The 21,226-nt window shown below is 39.2% G+C and overlaps 1 protein-coding gene across 1 annotated transcript in view; it reads left to right on the forward strand.

Moving 5' to 3' along the window:
- PREX2 (phosphatidylinositol-3,4,5-trisphosphate dependent Rac exchange factor 2) overlaps positions 1–21,226 on the forward strand; it is a 293,528-nt gene that overhangs the window by 63,128 nt on the left and 209,174 nt on the right. Inside the window, 4 exon segments of the mRNA NM_001192526.2 lie at positions 8,904–8,975; positions 12,162–12,284; positions 14,859–14,963; positions 20,109–20,210. Coding sequence (NP_001179455.1) covers positions 8,904–8,975; positions 12,162–12,284; positions 14,859–14,963; positions 20,109–20,210 — 402 coding nt within the window.

Raw genomic sequence — 21,226 nt, forward strand, 5'->3', positions numbered from 1 at the left:
GTCGTCCCCTTCTCCTCCTGCCTTCAGTCTTTCCCAGCATCAGGGTCTTTTGAAATGAATCAGCTCTTCGCACCAGGTGGCCAAAGTCTTGGAGCTTCAGCTTCAACATCAGACCTTCCAATGAACACCCAGGACTGATCTCCTTTAGGATGGACTGGTTGGATATACTTCCTGTCCAAGGGACTCTCAAGAGTCTTCTCCAACACCACAGTTCAAAAGTATCACTTCTTCTGCACTCAGCTTTCTTTATAGTCCAACTCTCATATCCATACATGGCAAATAGATGGGGAAACAGTGGCTGACTTAATTTTTTTGAGCTCCCAAATCACCGCAGATAGTGATTGCAGCCATGAAATTAAAGGACGCTTACTCCTTGGAACAAAAGCTATGACCAACCTAGACAGCATATTAAAAAGCAGAGACATTACTTTGCCAACAAAGATCCATCTAGTCAAAGCTATGGTTTTTCCAGTAGTCGTGTATGGATGTGAGAGTTGGACTATAAAGAAAACTGAGCACAGAAGATTTGATGCTTTTGAACTGTGGTGTTGGAGAAGACTCTTGAGAGTCCCTTGGACTGCAAGGAGATCTAACCAGTCCATCCTAAAGGAAATCAGTCCTGAATATTCATTGAAAGGACTGATTCTGAAGCTGAAACTCCAATACTTTGGCCACCTGATGCGAAGAACTGACTCATAGGAAAAGACCCTGGTGCTAGGAAGGATTGAAGGTGAGAGGAGAAGGGGACAACAGAGGATCAGATGGTTGGATGACATCATCAACTCGATGGACACAAGTTTGAGCAAGCTCTGGGAGTTGGTGATAGATGGGGAGGCCTGGCGTGCTGCAGTCCACGGGGTTGCAGAGAGTCAGACATAACTGATCGACTGAACTGAACTGAAGGTTTTAAAAGACTTTTTATAATGTTGAGGACATTCTCCTTTATTCTTAGTTTGCCAAGAGCAATTTTTGTGAATGGCTGTTAGATTTTGTCAGCCTCCTCTCATGCATCTGTTGATAGGATTATGTGATTTTTCTTCTTGTACTATTGATGGCTTACATTAATTGATTTTCAATGTTGAACCAACTTTGCATACCTGGAATACTCCCATTTTTCCAATGGTTTATAGTTTTTTTTATACACTTTGGATTTTATTTGTTAAAATTTTGTTTAGGATTGTTGCATCTAGTTTATGAGTGATATTGGTGTCGTTTTCCTGTGAGATCTTTGTCTGATTTTGCTATTAGGAATGCTGACCTCACAGAACAAGTTAGGAGGTATTTCCTCTACTTCCGTCTTCTGGGAGAGACTCGGAAGAATTGATGTAATTCTTCCTTTAACTGTTTGATAGAATTCACCAGTGAACTTGTTCGGTCTGATGCTTTGTATTTTAGAAGGTTTATAAATATTGATTCAGTTCCTTTTATAGATAAAGTCCTACTCAAATTGTATTTCTTTTTGTGTGAATTTTGGCAGGTCATGTCTGTCAAGGTATTGATCCATTTCATTTAAGTTATCATTTGCAGTCGTAACATTTTTCATAATATTCCTTTATTATCCTTTTAATGTCCATGCAATCTCTGTTGATGTCCTGTTTTTCATTTGTTGTTAGCTTTATTTATTTTTGCAAAGAACCAGCTTTTGGTTTTGTTGAGTTTTGGTGTTGATTTTATGTTTAAAATTTTTCTGATTTCTTCTCTAATTTTTATTATATTTTTTCCCCCTTTTGCTGACTGGATTGTTTGCTCTTCTTTCCTAAGTGAAAGCTTAGATTATTGATTTCAATATTTTGTAATGTATGCTTTCAATGCTATAAACTTACCTTTGAGTTCTTCTTTTGCTGCTTCTTAGAAATTTTGGTGAGTTGTATTTTCATTTTCTTCAAAATATTTTATATCTCCTGAAATTTCTTACTTGACCCATGTGTTATCTAGAAGTGTATTGTTTAATATCCATGCATTTTGGGGTTTTCTAACTATCTATTATTGATTTTTAGTTTAATTAATTCCATTGTGGTCAGATATTGTATGATATCTATGTTTTTAGATGTGTTACAATGTGTTTTATTGCCCAGAATATGGTCTCTTTTGGTGAGTTTTCCAAGTGAGCTTGAGAAGAATGTACTTTCTGCCGTTGTTCAGTTCAGTTCAGTTTCAGATCAGTTGCTCAGTCATGTCCGACTCTTTGCAACCCCATAGACTGCAGCATACCAGGCTTCCCTGTTCATCACCAACTCCCAGAGTTTGCTCAAACTCATGTCCATCGAATCGGTGATGCCATCCAGCTGTCTCCTCCTCTGTTGTCCCCTTCTCCTCCTGCCTTCAATCTTTCCCAGCATCAGGGTCTTTTCCAGTGGGTCAGGTCTTCACATCAGATGGCCAAAGTATTGGAATTTCAGCTTCAGCATCAGTCCTTCCAATGAACATTCAGGACTGATTTCCTTTAGGATTGAATGGTTGGATCTTCTTGCAGTCCAAGGGACTCTCAAGAGTCTTCTCCAACACCATAGTTTGAAAGCATCAGTTTTTCGGCTCAGCCTTCTATAAAGAAGTTGGACCGTAAGGTCCAACTCTCCCATCCATACATGACTACTGGAAAAAAACCACAGCTTTTATATGGACCTTTGTTGGCAAAGTAATGTCTCTGCTTTTTAATATGCTGTCTAGGTTGGTGATAGCTGTTGTTGGATATAGTTATTTTATATCCAGCCAATTGATAATGTTGTTGAGTTCAGTTATATACTTACTGATTTTCTGCCTACTAGATATTTCCACTTCTGATTAAATGTTAAGTCTCCAAAAATGACTGTGGACTCGTTTATTGTTTGTGGCAGTTCTATCATTTTTTGTCTCATGTATTTAGATGCTCTTGTTAGATACGTACAGGTTAAGCATTGTTATGTCTTCTTGGAGAATTGATTATCTTTGAGAACTCTTCTTGCTTTTGAGGTCTGCTCTGTCAGAAAATAATATGGCTTCTCCCACTTTATTTTGATTAATGTTAGCATGGTATATATTGCTCTCAGTCTATGTGTGTTTTTATATTTATCATGGGTTTCTTTTAGATAACATATAGTTGGATCTTGTTTTTTTGATCCACGCAATAAAATGTGTTAATTGGAAAATATACATAACTCTCGGTGAATTGCTATTAAAAAATCTACAACAGCAAGCATGGATAAAAGGCCCTTCATATTGCAGGATAGATCAATGGGTTTTAACAAAGCAGAGTACAAAAGTTCACTGATATGATGTCATATTCCACATCATGACGACCTTCAAGAAACTATCACTTACTGAATTTTGATGTTGTTTTAAAGAAGAATATTCACAATGCACTGAAAATGTTCTAGAAATGAACATATTTTTTCCTTTTCCAACTCTGATTGAAATGTTTCCAGGGATTCCCTGGTAAAGAATCCACCTACCAATGCAGGAGACACAGGTTCCATCCCTGATCTGGGAGGATCCCACATGTTGTGGAGCTGCTAAGCCTGTGTGCCACAACTACTGAGCCTGATTCCTAGAGCCTGGGATCTGAAACTTCTGAGCCCACATTATGCAACTGCTGAAGCCTGAGTTCCCTTGAGCCCATGTTGTGCAACGATAGAAGCCCATACACTGCAACTAGAGAGTAGCCCCCGCTCGTGGAAACTAGAGAAAAACCTGCACAGCAACAAAGACTCAGCCCAGCCAAAAGTAAAGATAAATAAATACATTTAAAAAATAAAATGTTTCCAAACAACGTGTCACAACACATTGAAGCATATGAGAATCCAGATGTCTTCTATTAAGCCAGACATTAAAGAAATTTGCATTCCTATGAAACTGTACCATACTTCTCACTGAAATTTTTTAGGAAAAGATAGCTGTTTTTCTTAAAAGTATGTTAGATATGTTAACATATAATTGGCTTATAATTGTTAATTTAAAATAAATTTATACATGATTTTCTGGATAAAAAATAATAAAATTTTCTTAGTTTTAGTTTCTAACATATTAAATATTGATAGATATGTTACACAAATAAAAGCTCTTTGCAGTTCTCCATCATTTTTAAGAATGTATAGGAGTCCAGAGGCTCAACCGTTTAAGAATCACTGCTGAAAACAATGCCTGGCATGCAAATTAAATACAATATTGTAGCATTTTGGCTGGTAGTTAATAGTTATAACACATGCATGATATGTATTTAAATTTACAGATATTAACACCACAATATGCATGTCTGTTACTTTTTTCCATGGTAAAGGAAGGAGTCCTACTTCAAAATTGGAATCAGTGGGTCTTCAGGCAAAAATGAGATCCAGTGGAGTGGAAAATTTATGAAGGGTTCACCAAAGTATATTAAGGGAACATAAAATGTAACTCGGATGAATTGAGCTGGTATTTTCTAGCTTAAAAAAACATATACACTTCTTTGGTTCAAATCCACCTCCTTTTCTCAGCAAAACTTTAAATACCTTTAAACCTCTGTGGCTACCAACTCCATTTTCTTATTCTCCATTTATCCTGTGCCCATTCCTTTGGTTGCGCCATGGTCAAGATCACCAGTGACCCACCTTGTGTTGTCAAGTCACATATCTGTTCGTACTTAGCAGAATTCTCTGCACTGTTAAAGCAATTGACCACTTCTTCTTTCCTGAAACTCTCTCTCTATTGGCTTTTGTGACACCGCACTCTTCTGATTTTGCTCCTGCTTTCCTGGCTTCTTTGGTTTCTCTTCTTTTACTTGACTTGTAAATGTTAAAATGCTCTCAAGGTTCTGTTCTGGGGCCTTTTTCCTTCTCTTCCTACATATTTTCTCCAATGAATAGGAGCCAGCTGTCTCTTCTCTCTTCCTTGAGTTATGAAGACTGTCCCTGAGTTACATCTTCCTGCCAGTAGCACTCAACCCTTTAACTTTAGCTTCAATCTCCCTTTAGAAAAAGATCAGTACAGCTGACTCCCTTCTTGAGACTTCTACATCGGTGTCCAGTAGGCATCTCAAACTCAACATGGCTAGAACAAACTCTGATTCTCCCACTCCAACAACTACTCCCCCTTCTGACTTCTCTGTTCCAATTAAATGGTGCCATGGTCAACCAGGAGTTCAAAGCAAACTCCACTGGCAAGCCTTTTTCTTTGCTTAAAAAAAAAAAAAAAAAATTACTTGGCTGTGTCGGATCTTAGTTGCAGCATGTAGAATCTAGTTTCCTGACCAGTGATCGAACCTGGGCCCCTGCATTGGGAGAGTGTGGAGTCTTAGTCACTGGACCACCAGGGAAGTCCCAAGCCCTTTTCATTTATTTAGAGTTTTGTCTTTCTCTCAGGAAGACAAAACAAAACACTATCTTCCAAAAACTTTTGATGTTGTAATCTTAAGTTAAAGAGGTAAAGGAAATACTTGGTCTTATTTTTTCCACCTATTTTCATTAAATGAAAATACGTTTTCCCTGCAGTGGCACAGCTGCTCTTTAAATTTTCCCTTTTCACCTTCATATGTAAAATTTATACATCTCTATTCATATTGAATAGCCACAATTCAAGGTGACAGGTTAATGCTAAGATCATTCTGAATGCAGAATATTTATAGGAGTAATAAGGTTTAATGCTTATATGATATGAAACTCAAATTGGCATCAGGTATCTGGAATTAAAAGTGTGAACTGTTAAAAATCTGTGTGACTTTGGAGGGTGGTTTGTGTGTGCGTTAGTGATGAAAAGAGGGAGAAAGACAAAAAGAGAAAGATTATAATTTAGTACACTGAAATGATAAGATAAGCAAATGCATTCTGAGATAAAACTTATTATGGACTTTACTTTTGAGCTGGTAGTGGCCCAGATGGACAGACAGGGATGACGCTGGCATCTCCCTATTATACCTGAATGAGTTTTCTTCCTTCTTTTGATGATGTGGTAGCAAATTTGTGACTTCTTTAGCTTTCTTTAACTAATGTATGGCATTTAATATATTTTACCAAACTTGTTGAGAGGAAAACAATGTGAAGCAAATTGAGGAGAAGATGAGGCATTCTGAAACTCTTCAAGTCTTATACACATTGAAAAGTTTGAGGACCACTGGCATTAAAGCCATTTTCTGGTCCTTATTTTCCTTATATTTGTATCAGATTGAAGATGATCTAATTCCGATGAGATTCTGAATCGATGAGAATGAATGAATAGAGAGATAAAACAACATACTAAATCTCATGTATTTTTGTGACTAGAATATTAATGCTGCCTTGATTGACAGGAGAATGATGAAATACCCCAATTACCAAAGTTTGAAAGGACTCTATAGATTCTGGTTATTAAAGTTTGATGCTGTAAACACATCATTTATCTTCAGAAAGGAAGACTGACACATTTTGTAGAAAATGTCAGTTTTCATGAATTTGCCCTCTCAAGCAAGCATCTAAATTCTGCCTTCACTGCTATATAAGATGAGGCTCTTGGGAAACATAAATGCTTGGTTAGAAATGCTAAGAAGTTCCAGGTTTTGTTTCACATGCAGTTAAACAAAAAGTTCCATATTGTCACGGAGGATAAGAAGATAAAATGTCAGATAAAGATAGAGTTTACTTTATTAGGTTGTATGTTTCCTTTTGCCTCATAGTTTGATTCATTGTCACTACTCCTTTCTTTAGTTTGCTGGTTTCAGAATGTGACTGAGTTTAGTTTATGACGATAAGATTTATAAATGTAGAGGTGAAGTTTAAGTTTTGCTTGCACGAGAGGTTCTGTTTCCTACGTGGCCAATATGAAATGTAAACTCGGCGGTCAGAGCATCATGCTGTTTCATGACTAAATGGGAAGAGCTAAGGAGCATTTTTGATAAAGATATTGTTGAAAAAAAAACTAAAATTGAAAATTAGGTTAACACTAATTAAAATGGGTATTAAAGCCAGAAAATTTGAAAATCTCTATCCATGGCCAATTATACCTAACTTTAGATAATATTTCAAAAGATTGTATTACAGATTTCTAATAAGAAAGTTAAGGTGTCATCCAATACTTTCTTATTCATTTTATTTAATTCAGCTGAATTCTTACATTGAGATGAGGCTGTTAGTACTGATGTGGCTTTAAAGTTATGGAATCTGAAACGTGAACCCACTGAATCAGGAATCAAGATGGTGCTGAAGCTAAAGCTAGGAGTGAGATCCTGCAGTTCAGTTGTTTTGTTTCTTTTAGATGGTTTTGTTTTTCTCTTTACACAAGTTCTGCAAAAGTTTAACATGCACACAGCCAGATATTCTGAAAATAAGAAAGTGTACAAAGGTCACTTTCCTACCACCTGGAAGTAATCACTGTTTGCCTTTTAGTGTGTGCCACATATTTTTCTTAGTATGAATGCACTCTGACATTATACATGTGTACACATATATGTGTGTATATATACACATATGCATATATATGTAAAAGTGTGTATGTATGTGTGCATCCAGTATGCTTAGTCGTATTTCCACCAAACAATAGTTTACAGACCTCTTTTTTAGACAGACATATGTATATATACTTTTCATCTCATTCCATTTCTGATTACACTTTTCCCAGTATTCTGTAGTTTGCTTGTACCATAATATATTAAATGATCCCCTTAATGATGAGCTTTTAAGTTGTTTCCCCTGTTTTTGCTTCTATAATCAATACATTGAAACCCCTTGTCTGAAAATTTTCTTAGGATAAATTTCAAGAGATAGAATTGCTGGGTTAAAGGAAACGCCCACTTAGAAATCTGAGATTTATACTAAGTTGTCCTCAGAAGTGTTGTGTCATTTTGTATTGTTATTAGCAATGTCTTGAGGGTGATGATTTTGGAATATTATGAACAATCCTTTGTTTTGTTAATCTTTTAAATCTTGGTAAATATGGGATTCCCTGGTGGCTCAGACAGTAAAGAGTCTGAGAGAGAGAGAGTCTCTCTCTGCGGGAGACTTGGTTTTGATCCCTGGGTTGGAAAGATCCCCTGGAGAAGGGAATGGTAATCCACTCCGGTATTCTTGCCTGGAAAATTCCGTAGACAGAGGAGCCTTGCATGCTGCAGACATTCTTACAGTAATTTTCATTTGTTTGGTGGAGTATCTCCAAATTCCTTCCAGCTTCTGTGTGCCCTGACTTCACAGGCAGTGGCTGGAGCTCTTAGGACAGATAAAGGAAGGAATGATCTCGCCTGGTCTTTAAGTAGTTAATGGACCTTGTTTTGAGGACCCAGACCAGATTTGCTGGATGGAAAATCATTTTTTTCCTTCTAAACATTTGTAAGGCCCAGTATAAATAACTCTTTTTTTTTTTCTTTGTAAAAATAATAGCTTATTTCATCACGGGCTTAATGACCACCAGGAAGAGTCTAGATCTTTGAAATACTAATGAACTTATTTGCCTACCATAGGGCTTTAGAGAGCTCTGAACCTGATCCCAGAAATACAAAAACTCAAGGCAGGCAGGAGAGGATGGGGAATTCTTCCGTTCCTTCTTGAAAGTCTCTTTTTCTTTCTCCCTTCCTTCCTCACTCCCTCAATCTCTCTCACTTGTAAAGGGATCCCTTTAGAATTTCTGGCCCTTTTGTTGTTATTAGAAGTCCCCTTTTGGCTAAATTTTGGTCCTTTGTGCTTCACAAGACTTAGGTGTTTAGGCAACATTTGACTCTAAGTATCTTACTGCAGAACTTTGAGATCTTGGTAAATACATTTAATTCATATCCACATGATCACTTTTGGCCCTGTCCCAAACTGTAAAGGAAATATCCCCAGGTAGGAGAAACAAACAATGCACAAGGTTTCTGTCTTTTATTGATATAACAAAACTATTGCACTTGATAGTTACTGGATTCTTATAAAAAAATAATTGATTCGGATCAACACTCGGTTACTTGATTAACCCCATGTTGTCTTCATAATATCTTTTCCTGTTTCCTGCAGGCGTTCTTGCACCGGATGAACCAGTGCGCAGCATCGAAGCTTGACAAAAATGTAACAGAAGAAACCGTGAAGGTGAGGAGGTGCAGCTGGCCCTTGACCCCAGCACACGGTCCCCTCAGTTAAAATGTCACCTGTGGGGTATTACCTCAGGGCTTGTCCACTTCTCTCCAGTTCCAGTATAAGTTGTTTTTTTAAGTCTTTATTGAATTTGTTACAATATTGTTTCTGGTTTATGTTTTGTTTTTTTGGCCACTAAGCATGTGAGATCTTAGCTCCCTGACCAGGAATCGAACCCTCACCACCTGCATTGAAAGGCAAAGAGTTAACCACTGGAATACCAGGGAGTTCAGTTCAGTCACTCAGCCGTGTCTGACTCTTTGCCACTCCATGGACTGCAGCACGCCAGGCTTCCCTGTCCATCACCAACTCCTGGAGCTTGCTCAAGCTCATGTCCATCGAGTCGGTGAAGCAATCCAACCATCTCATCCTCTGTCGTCCCCTTCTCCTCCTGCCTTCAATCTTTCCCCGCATCAGGGTCTTTTCTAATGAGTCAGTTCTTTGCATCAGGTGGCCAAAGTATTGCAGTTTCAGTTTCAGCATCAGTCCTTCCAGTGAATATTCAGGACTGATTTCTTTTAGGATGGACTGGTTGGATCTCCTTGCAGTCCAAGGGACTTTCAAGAGTCTTCTCCAACAACCACAGTTCAAAAGCATCAATTCTTGGTGCCTCAACTTTCTTTATGGTCCAACTCTCACATCCATACATGACTACTGGAAAAACCATAGCTTTGACCAGATGGACCTTTGCTGGCAAAGTATTGTCTCAATGAAACTATGAGCCATGCTGTGTAGGGCCGTCCCACATGGACAGGTTATGGTGGAGAGTTCTGACAAAACGTGGTCCACTGAAGAAGGGAATGCAAACCACTTCAGTATTCTTGCCTTGAGAACCCCATGAACAGTATGAAAAGGCAAAAAGATAAGACACTGAAAGATGAACTCCCCAGGTTGTTAGGTGCCCAATATGCTACATATTGGGAACAGTGAAGAAATAACTCCAGAAAGAATGAAGAGATGGAGCCAAAGCAAAAACAACATTCAGTTGTATAAGTGACTGGTGATGGAAATAAAATACGATGCTGTAAAGAGCAGTATTGCTTAGGAACCTGGAACATTAGGTCCATGAAACAAGGTAAATTAGAAGTGGTCAAACAGGAGATGGCAAGAGTGAACATCGATATTTTAGGAATCAGTGAACTAAAATGGACTGGAATGGGTGAATTTAACTCAAATGACCATTATATCTACTACCGTGGGCAAGAATCCCTTAGAAGAAATGGAGTAGCCCTCATAGTCAACAAAAGAGTCCAAAATGCAGTACTTGGATATAGTCTCAAAAATGACAGAATGGTCTCTGTTCGTTTCCAAGGCAAACCATTCGGTATCACAGTAATCCAAGTCTATGCCTCGACCAGTAATGCTGAAGAAGCTGAAGTTGAACAGTTCTATGAAGACCTACAAGACCTTCTAGCACTAACACCCAGAAAAGATGTCTTATTCATTATAGGGGACTGGAATACAAAAGTAGGAAGTCAAGATACCTAGAGTAAAAGGCAAATTTGGCCTTGGAGTACAAAATAAAGCAGGGCAAAGGCTAATAGAGTTTTGCCAAGAGAACTTACTGTTCATAGCAAACACCTTCTTCCAACAACATAAGAGAAGACTCTACACATGGACATTACCAGATGGTCAACACTGAAATCAGATTATATTCTTTGCAGCCAAAGATTGAGAAGCTCTATACAATCAGCAAAAACAAGACTGGAAGTTGACTATTGCTCAGATCATGAACACCTTATTGCCAAATTCAGACTTAAATTGAAGAAAATAGGGATAACCACTAGACCTTTCAGGTATGACCTAAATCAAATCCCTAACGATTATACAGTGGAAGTGACAAACAGATTCAAGGGATTAGATCTGAAGACAGACTGCCTGAAGAACTATGGACGGAGGTTCATGACAGTGTACAGGAGGCAGTGATCAAGGCCATCCCCAAGAAAAAGAAATGCAAAAAGGCAAAATGGTTGTCTGCAGAGGCCTTACAAATAGCTGAGGAAAGGAGAGAAGCTAAAGGCAAAGGAGAAAAGGAAAGATATATCCATTTGATTTCAGAGTTCCAAAGAATAGCAAGGAGAGGAATGCCAGGGAAGTATCAGTATAATGCCACAGAATAAGTTCTGTGCCAGGCACCTGTGTGGATGACAGCGAGAAAACAAGAAAATAGGATTTGGGAAAAGAAATGGAGGGTTATGAGGATGGTGTAGAAGATGGGACTTTTTTTTTTTTTTTTGCCCAGACCTTGGAAGTGTTTGAAAGGAAGGAGAAAAATAGCCTCAAGTCCAAAAACTTTCCAGTCTCTGAGGGGGAGGGAGCTGACCCGTGTGTGAGAGGATTACTGGAGGGGCCTGGAAGGCAGGATGTGGGCCATTGTGACTTCCAGGCTCGGACTCCTGAGGAATAAGTGATTTGGATGGTCCATTGGTGCAGAAAATGTCCGCACAATACCTTCAGCTCACAAATGTATGAGCATTTCCTTTTAAACCATAGGGAAGGAAAATTGTGAAGAGTTTTGGGGAAAAAGGCGGGGGGAAGATAGTAAATGAGAATCATGCTATAGTTGTTACTACTCATTTAAACTGTACATGTTTTCATTGATATTTATTTTGGATCCTAACTTGCCCTGTTATTTTACTGAAAATAAAAAGTCCCCATGAATTTTATGGCATTTCTATTTCCCATTGAATTGAGTGATCACTTTTCTGTTCGCCTTACCATGGAGTATTTTATTAATAGCTTGGGTGCTTTTGGTTGCAAGCAAAAGATTGCTGTTACTCACAGGAACATGACAATGCTTTGGCTCTCATAGCAGTAACTTCTGCGGGCAGAGAAGCCCTTCCTGTAAAGCCAGCAAGTCTGGTTTTCTACCTGCCGCCCACTGTCGTTTGTGGGATGGGACTGTCATGCTTCGATTCAGTCACTTGGGATTGTCCTGAGAACCTGGATCAGGTTTTCAGTGGTTCCAAGAATTGTGTGGGAGGGGAGCAGACGTCCAGACGGAATGGGTGCTCTGCCAGCCGGGTGGGTGGGAAAGGGCAGCTCTCCACCAGTGTTCTCAATGTGGAGAGAAAATACTATATTCCCATAGAATTTTTTTTCCAACTTGCCTCACTACTGCATTTACACATTTATTTACAGATGCTGTTCTCAAACATTGAGGACATCCTCGCAGTACATAAAGAATTCTTAAAGGCCGTGGAAGAGTGCTTACATCCAGAACCTAACGCTCAGCAAGAAGTGGGAACCTGCTTTCTTCAGTTTGTAGGATCAGTTTCTGTTTATTTTAAAAGCTTTTCCCCCTAGCATTTAAGGTTTCCCTTTTGGCAAAGTAGTATGTGGGAATTCAGCGTTAGAGGTAAAATCTGACACCAAAAAAAAAGTTTGGGGTCTTTTAAGGCCAGGGAAATCTTCCACTTAGAGCCAGAAAAGGGGAGGGGGCCTCGCATCATCCATTTTATTCAGTGCAGAATAAACAGGCTTTTCTTTTTTCCCAACGAGTTAGTTTTTCGCATCCGCTGTAGCTTTGAATTCTAATGAATATTCAGGCTGTCCATAATGAATGGATTTTTATGTTACTCTCAAACATGGAGCATTTCTCTTTTGAGGCAGAAAATCCTCACTCTTATAATGGTGTGATGAGCCTTGTGTTAGTCAAAATGTTCTCTTGTTCATTGACTTCTGACAAACCTAGAGATGAACAGACCTGGTCCCTCAAGGTACACACACGCTTGCATCTGAATTTTTCTCAGAGGCTTGTACGGAGCAGTGCAGAAGAAGAACAAGCCAGTCAGGACTCAGTTGTTTCAAATTGTATGTCATGCTTGTATGATCGTTTCCACTTCTTTACACATGATAGCTGAAATTATTTATGCAGTCGATTTGCAAGGTAAGAAGCCACCTGTATAGTGAAAATTGTTTTCAGAACTAAAGGGCATTCATACTGACGAAAGAAAAGTAATGCTTCTATTTCTATCATTCTCCTGTTGCTAATTTTCAGAATACCCATTGGAATCCATTTATTTATCAAAATGCTATACGATTAGTGTTCTGTTTAAAAATTTTGTCATTGAAATCCATTTTCATTTTTTTTTTATTTCTAGTTAGTCTTTTATAAAGTAATGATGGGTAGTTTCTAGATCTATATATGTAGTGAGCAGACTCTGTACATGTTATTTTAAGTATCAGAAAATATTCCGTAAAAATAATTCTATGGAAGAGAGAGACTCCTTGAGTACAGGGAGATGACACTTTCCTTGGGTACAACTCTAAGTCACGTGTGTTTGTGTCCACTTAATCCAGACTGTTCCCCTTCATGAAGGAATGCAGATCTCCTGCCAGCTGGAGTGGTTGCTGGGTTACTGAGTCCTGGGTTGCACATGGGAATCTTGCTCCCTGACATCCATTTCCTCAGTAACACACTATGAATCTGTCAGCCACGAATTTAGCCGAACTATTTCTGAAGTTTGTTTTCTTCTGGTTCATACCATCTCTTGAAATAAAGTCATTCAATCAATTTTCTGCTGGCTGTATAAAATAGCACTCAGTGTTTCTAAATGCATGTCTTAGAAATTTCAGAGGACACACTTCTCTTCTACTCTTTGATCACTACCTTTTCTGTGTCTTCCTCTTTGATTTGGATCACTTTGATAGATATTAATCATTGTCACTTGTAGAAAACCTTATAAATGGAAGAGAGCTTAGAGATCAGGGTGGTGTGACATTTCTCCTTTTAGGAACGTATCCTTTCTGTAGCACCTGTGAAGATTGTTCATCTTGCTTTTACTTGATCACTTTTAGTGATAACTCTGATTGTTGGAAAAATCGTTATATTAATCCAAAATCTGCCTGTCACTGCCCATCATGGCCTTTGCAGTTTGCACCCAGTGGTCCTAGTTTTGTGTTTCGGAGCTACAAAGATTTATAAATCCTTTATAATAAGTATGACAGCTATTTGAAAGTAGCTGCACTTCCTTACTGGAGAAGGCAGCGGCACCCCACTCCAGTACTCTTGCCTGGAAAATCCCATGGACGGAGGAACCTGGTGGGCTGCAGTCCATGGGGTCGCTAAGAGTCGGACACAACTGAGCGACTTCACTTTTCACTTTCATGCATTGGAGAAGGCAATGGCAACCCACTCCAGTGTTCTTGCCTGGAGAATCCCAGGGACGGGGGAGCCTGGTGGGCTGCTGTCTATGGGGTCTCACAGAGTCGGACATGACTGAAGTGACTTAGCAGCAGCAGAAGCAGCAGCACTTCCTTACTTTTATATGCAAACAAGTATCTCTCTCTGAGATGACCTTTCAGATGTAACATCTTCAAGGTCTGTCATTATCTTAGTTGCTTGTTGCTGAATATCATCTACTTTGTCAGTGCCCCTTTTAAACTGTCCAGATTGGTGCATGTGACCTGCAGGGCACTATGTCCTATTCCTCTATGATCTGACACATGCTTTTCCTTCCACCAAAATACATTCTTCCCTCTCCCTGCTGGGGAATTGTAGATTCATCTCCCTGCTCTTGCCTGGATATGATATCTTTACTAAAGCTGTAACTGAGCCCTCCCAGTAAAGCTAAATGCTCTCTTGTCTGTAATCTGCTAGCACTTGGTTCATTTACTTTTTTGTGTGTACATCATATTGGATTGTAATGAATATAAGTCTGTCCCCTTCCTAGATCCATCCCCTTCATGGACCAGAAAAAAATAAACATATTCCTATATACACACAGTATTGCTCTTGAAATGTAGTAAACACTTAATAAAGTTTGTTCATAAACATCACCCTTCATGTTTCAAAATGGCTAATAAAATGACTCTAATGTATTCTTGAATTTACAGAAGGACAAGTTTCGCATCTATGATGAATATTGTAGTAATCATGAGAAGGCACAGAAATTGCTCTTTGAACTTAACAAAATAAGAACAATCCGGACATTTCTTTTGGTAAGTATATATTTATGCGTCACCATATGCTGTTATTTGTTGATAGGTCCACTGAGAGCCAAGGAATAGCATCAGGGTAGTATTAGAACTGCTTGTGTGACATCTGTTTTTAACATATCCCTGCTATGAAGCTAGAGAGTCCTTTGAGAAATGTAAGAAGTGAGACTGTAAATCAACTGTACTTCAGTAAATGCATATAGTAATAAATTGAGTTGGCTGAAAAGTTTATTAAGTGTTTTCTGTTATATGGAAAAACCTGAATGAACTTTTTCACCAGTCTGATATATACTCTTAAAATCACACACACACACACACACACACACACATGAAATGAATGAATGAAATGAAAAGAAGTGAGAGTTGGGAGAAGCTTGTTCATGGAGAAACACTGCCATACCCTCTCCTGGTTGACGAGTTACGAGACCACAGGTTCTTAGTGAGAGAAGACGTTTATGCCAGAGTTCACCATTGCTTTTATATCCCTCCAGTCTCTAGAGTTTCATTTACTGCTGCTTAGAGAGCTCTAAGTAGGGCAGTGACAGGAAGGAAACACTTCGTGGGGATGGTAGAAAAGAATTTTCAAGACCGACCTTTCTCCTACATATATTCTTTATTCATTGTTCATAAAAAGAGAAAAATCTGTGTTTAATTTCTTTAGGATAGTACAAATAAATGCATATTTTGGCAGTTACTTAAACATCATAATTGCCAGTGAAAACCTCACTGTAAATAGAATTCAGTGATATTTAGCAAGCTGTGGAGTCGAGAGGCCAATCTCCACCATCCGGTTTTAGAGCCTGGATCAGCTCATTTAAACTGAAAAATAAAATACCTGTTTACAACTCATTTCTACTCCCACTGTTAGCTCAAGGCAATCACCGATTTGCTCTCCATCCCTCTAGGTTTGCCTTTTCTGGAGATTTCATATAAATGGAGTATAATACAATACTATCTTTTAATGCCTGGCTTCTTTTGCTGACTAAAATGATTTTGAGGTTCATCCTTTTATAACATGTATCCATACTCCATTCATTGTTATTGCTGAATAATATTCCATTGTGTTTTGTTTATCCATTTGCCAGTTTATGAATAATGGGTCAACAATTGACTGTGGTAATGGTGGGCCTTGAAGATCCTTGAAGTCATTTCGGAGAGAAAGATTTCTTAGTAAAGTCAGGATATGCCCAGTTTGGGCAGTTCTAAAGAATACTATTATGAATATTCATGTACAAGTCTGTGTGTGGATATACATTTTCATTTTCTTGGGTAAATACTTAGAGTAGAATTGCTGAAACAGTGAGTTTATGCTCAGGTCTTTTCCTTTTTTAATAATTTCTCTAGGGAATACAATATACATCTTAACTTAGGAAGTCCTATTTCCTGAGGCTGGTTATTATTTTTTTGTTTGTTTTGTTTTTAGTAACTTGACTGGATTGAATTTGAGAATCTGTACCTTTTGTATACGCAGCCGCTGCCCCCGTCTTTACTCAGTTTTTGTTTTATAACTTAGTTTTTCCCTTAGGCGTCACTCCTCTGACTTTTTAACTTAGTGGTCAGTTGGGAATTTGTCAGAGGTAAACTGAACCTCACGATGCATCTGATTTCTGGATCTGTGTGGGAGTGTGGGGGGACACATTCACAGAGCAGGCAGTTTCCAACTCAGACCTGGGTTTTTCTTCTTAAGGGGCCATCATCTCATTTCTTCTCTGCATGTACACAGTCTGACGTTTGCCCCAAGCAGGACCGAAGTCTCGGGCTAGCGTAATTGTGAGCGTGCCCGTTTTTCTTAGGCAGTGTGCTACATTGCCAACACTCCTGGGTGTGGGATTTTTGCCCTCTGCAGGCCCCTCTGATAGCTGGTTTGCAGGGCCAGTGCTACTGTGACCAGGTCACCATGCAGGATGAGCTGAGGATGACCCTGGTTGGTGGGGGTGGAGAAGAAGGGGAAGAAAGGGAAGGGCCCAGGCAAGAATGCTACTAAGTCCTCTGTTCTTACCTGAAGTTCAGCAGTTTTTCGTGAATAAACACTTCTCAATTTGTTGACTTTAGTTGATTTCCAGAGTCCTGAAATTGTTGTCCCCCCTGCCCCCACAATTTAGTTTAGTATAACCGCTGTTTTGGGCTTCCCTGGTTGCTCAATGGTAAAAGAATCCTCCTGCAATGCAGGAGACACAGGAGATGGTTTGATCCCTGGGTCAGGAAGATCCTCTGGAGGAGGGCATGGCAACCCACTCCAGTATTCTTGCCTGGAGAATCCCATGGACAGAGGGGCCTGGAGGGCTACAGTCCATAGGGTTGCAAAGAGTTAGACATGGCTGAAGCGACTTAGCATGCACACACGCATCAGTTGTTTGGGGGAAGAGAATTTACTGATCTCTTCTCTCTGGCATGGCCAGAGGAAGTTCCTGCACCTTTGGACTAATGGAGCTCCCTGTGAAGTCTCAGAACTCTGCTGTACCCCTCAGGGCACTCTGTTCTCAGCAGAGCTGGGTCTCCGCTACATATCCCAAGTCCCAGATGCTGCTGGTAGGAAGATCCTGGCTTTGATAGTTCTTGCCTTGGCACTAAGTGGACACTAATTATCTGGATGACTTTAGGAAATTCATTACATCTCTGGTGTCCTTTTCCTTACTCATTAAATAGGGATAATAGCAATCACCGTTTGGAAAACATTAAGGGTTTACAGATATGGGATGATGATGTTATAATTTTGGGTACTTGCATATGCCATCACCTGAGTAAGTTTTTAGGATTGGTGGATTCTCTGGGAGCTTATTTAGGAAATATATTTTCTGTCTACATAAGTAGAGAGGTGACTCTCACAAGCCAGTCTAATAGGGACCTACTGTACAGCTCAGGGAACTCCACTCAGTTCTCTGTAATGACCTATATGGGAAAAGAATCTGAAAAAGAGTGGATCTGTGTATATATATGATGGATTCACTTTGCTGTGCAGCAGGAACTAACACAACATTGTAAATCAGCTATACTCCAATAAAAATTTTAAGAAGAAATAAAATGACAACCAACCCCAGCTGTTAAGAAGGGAGTTTGTAGTCTATGTAGGACTAATGGATAAGAAAATAAAAGCAGGTTGCTGCTACTTAATCACTCAGTTGTGTCTGACTCTCTGTGGCCCCATGGACTGTAGTCCACCAGGCTCGCCTGTCCATGGAATTCTCCAGAAAAGAATACTGGAGCAGGTTGCCATTTCCTACTCCAGGGTGTCTTCCTGACCCAGAGATCAAACACACGTCTCTTGTGTCTCCTTCATTGGCAAGTGAATTCTTTACCACTGAGCCATCTGGGAAGCCCCAGTAGCAAGTTAGACAGTCATGAGTTGCTTAGGGTGCTTTAGCCCAGGGCTAGGTACAGGGGGTGGCTGCATGTATAAGGAGTGTTCACTCTATGGGAACACCGAAACATCACTGGAAGTAGAATGGTATGTAGATATGTTATTAATATATAGGATTCCTCTGGGGATAGTACCATAACAGGTGGAAAGAGTTATTTTGATGACCTGATTGCAAGAGGGGTTGAAACCCCTTAGAACAGGTTTGAATGGGACACTTATTTGCTGCTCTGTCTAAGGTTGCTGGTGAAGTGAAAGTCACGGAGCTGGTTTTGCCCAGTTGGCTGCACGGATTGGAGCTGAACTCAGTTGCTCAAGGCAGTGGGGGCGGGGGGCATTGTTCTGCTTCCATCACTGTTCCTTTTATCTCCTTTCCTGCTCAGCACTCAGTCTCTCCTCTTGCTGAATTTAAGACTGTATTTTAAAAGATAGTGGTATACAGGTTATTAAGTTGTCAGTATGATGATTGAGGAGCCCTTTTCTTCCTCTGTTGAATATTTATTATCTGCTTTGTCTGTGCCAGTCACCGTGATAGGTGCTTCAGAAACAGGTTTTGACATCACTTTCAAAACTATTTTTTAGGGAATGCCCTGGCAGTCCAGCGGTTAGGAATTGGCATTTTCACTGCCAGGGCCCAGGTTTAATCCCTGGTCAGGGAACTAAGATCTCATGAGTCTTGTGGCACAGCCAAAAAAAGTTTGTAAAAATTTTTTAAATTAAAACCATTGTTTTTTTTAAAATTTTTATATTGTCACTGCAGCTTAAACACAGAATAAGGATGAAGTGCTTAAGAGGATCAAGTCTTTATCAGCATCGATTCTCTTGACTGTCACTTTTAGTAAACGGAAGCTGCTCCCATTTCATTTCAGTGTGATTGTTGGCTTTGAGTTTTCTTCTTTCATCTTGCCTCTGTGGAGATCATATCTGACCTCCTTCTCTGAGACTGGCTGGCCAGTGTCATTGGTGAGGTATTACAGCTCAAAGTGGCTTAGAGATCACTGGATTAAAACTGGCCTGTTTAACAGAGAGGAAAAGTAGAACCTTGAAATTGGTCCAAGTTGCACCGCTTGCCAATGGCAGGGCATGGGGAGAACCCAGTCATCTTCAGGCCTGACCTTCTGCATCACTACACAACCTCTCCCTAAGCATGATGTGTATATGCACGTGTGCATCTGTTTATTCATCCGTCAGCACATCCATCCATCCACTCATCCATCTCTCCATTAATTCATCCCTCCGTCTCTGTTTATTTCTTTTACTCAGCACATCCGTCCATCCATTCAACATCTCTCCATTAATTCATTCCTCCATCTTTTACTTTCTGTCTTCTTCCTCAGACTTCATATTCAGTTGGATATATGTGAATTCATTTTCAAGATAAAGACTCAAAACACAGGTCTCTAAACTGAAATGCAAAATTATTTCCTTTCTCTCCTGTAAATTTTATTTGTAACTAAATGTGCTTTTCTCGGGCTTCCCCAGTGGCTCAGTGGTAAAGAATCTGACTGCAATGCAGCAGATGTGAGTTCAATCCCTGGATCGGGAAGATCCTCTGGAGGAGGGTATGACAACCCACTCCAGCATTCTTGCCTAGAGAATCCCACGGACAGAAGAGCCTGGTGTACTACAGTCCACGGGGTCACAAAGAGTCAGACATGACTGAGCATGTACACCACATGCATTTCTCAGAGACAGAAGTTATATAGAGACATGCTTTCACAGGTTTTCAACAGAAAAGTTTATGAGAGAATCAGGCTTAAAAATATAATTCGTTGTCTGTATTTCCACCCCAGAACTGCATGCTGCTCGGAGGACGGAAGAACACAGATGTCCCTCTGGAAGGATACTTGGTAACGCCAATACAAAGAATATGCAAATACCCTCTACTTTTGAAGGTACTTTATGTGTTTTCTTCATTGTTGCATTTCTCTTGTACCTGTATATTTTTGCTGATGATCTTTTTAAAAATAAAAATTTTCTTTTAAATGGTCTGACATTCTAAAGAAAAAACAAATACAGTTATTGGGGAAAAATAGCTATTTTGTCACTAATTTATATAGAGAGTAGGGAACAAATGTCTGGGAATAGAGACTTTTTGTGCTCTTCATAAAAAAAAAAAAAACTTGTTTGAGTTACCTTTAGTGTAAACACATTAGTTCCAAGATAAATCCCATTAAGTACATTATGACCAGTTTATATAGCACTTTATTTTGTCTGCAGTAAACCTGCTGTTGGTGAATTTTTTTTCCTTTCCTCAACCATTGTTGACTTCTTGATGCTAATAAAGTTAAGGCTAAGTTACATAATTTCAGAGCCTGGGTTTTTCGGTCATTATTACAGGTAATGGAGTGGGTCACATGGGATAATAAATGATAGAACATGGAAAGACAGTTATAAGAAAACTCTGCCTCTGGAAGACAGGAAATGCCTATGATCATAGATCCATGGCCTCATTACAAATGATCAAAAGTTTTATTATGGAAAACACATTGTAATGTACTAAATATTGTTCATAATATAAGGATATTGAATAGATTAGAATAGCAGTTCTGGAAAGGAATTTTTTTGGAAATGTGGCATCTGAATAGTCAGTTGGGGGTAGTGGTTGAACATCTGAGTTCTGAGTTCAAGTCCTACGCCTTCTGCTTACTAGCTGCAAGAGTGAGATTGTAATCTAACCTTTTAAAGGCGTGGGTTTCATGTATGAAACAGAAATAATGATGATGATATGAAATTATAATAAATACCTAAAAGAATGTGTAAGTGCATGTATATCTATGTATACATATGTGTATATATGTATGTCTATGTATACATAGATATACGTACATATGTATTCATATACATAAAGGAGTACCTAATAATTGATTAAGCTATTTTATACAAATCATTTATTACTCATGTGCATTTG

This window comes from Bos taurus, chromosome 14 (assembly GCF_002263795.3).
Source record: "Bos taurus isolate L1 Dominette 01449 registration number 42190680 breed Hereford chromosome 14, ARS-UCD2.0, whole genome shotgun sequence".
NCBI classification, from domain to species: domain Eukaryota; kingdom Metazoa; phylum Chordata; class Mammalia; order Artiodactyla; family Bovidae; genus Bos; species Bos taurus.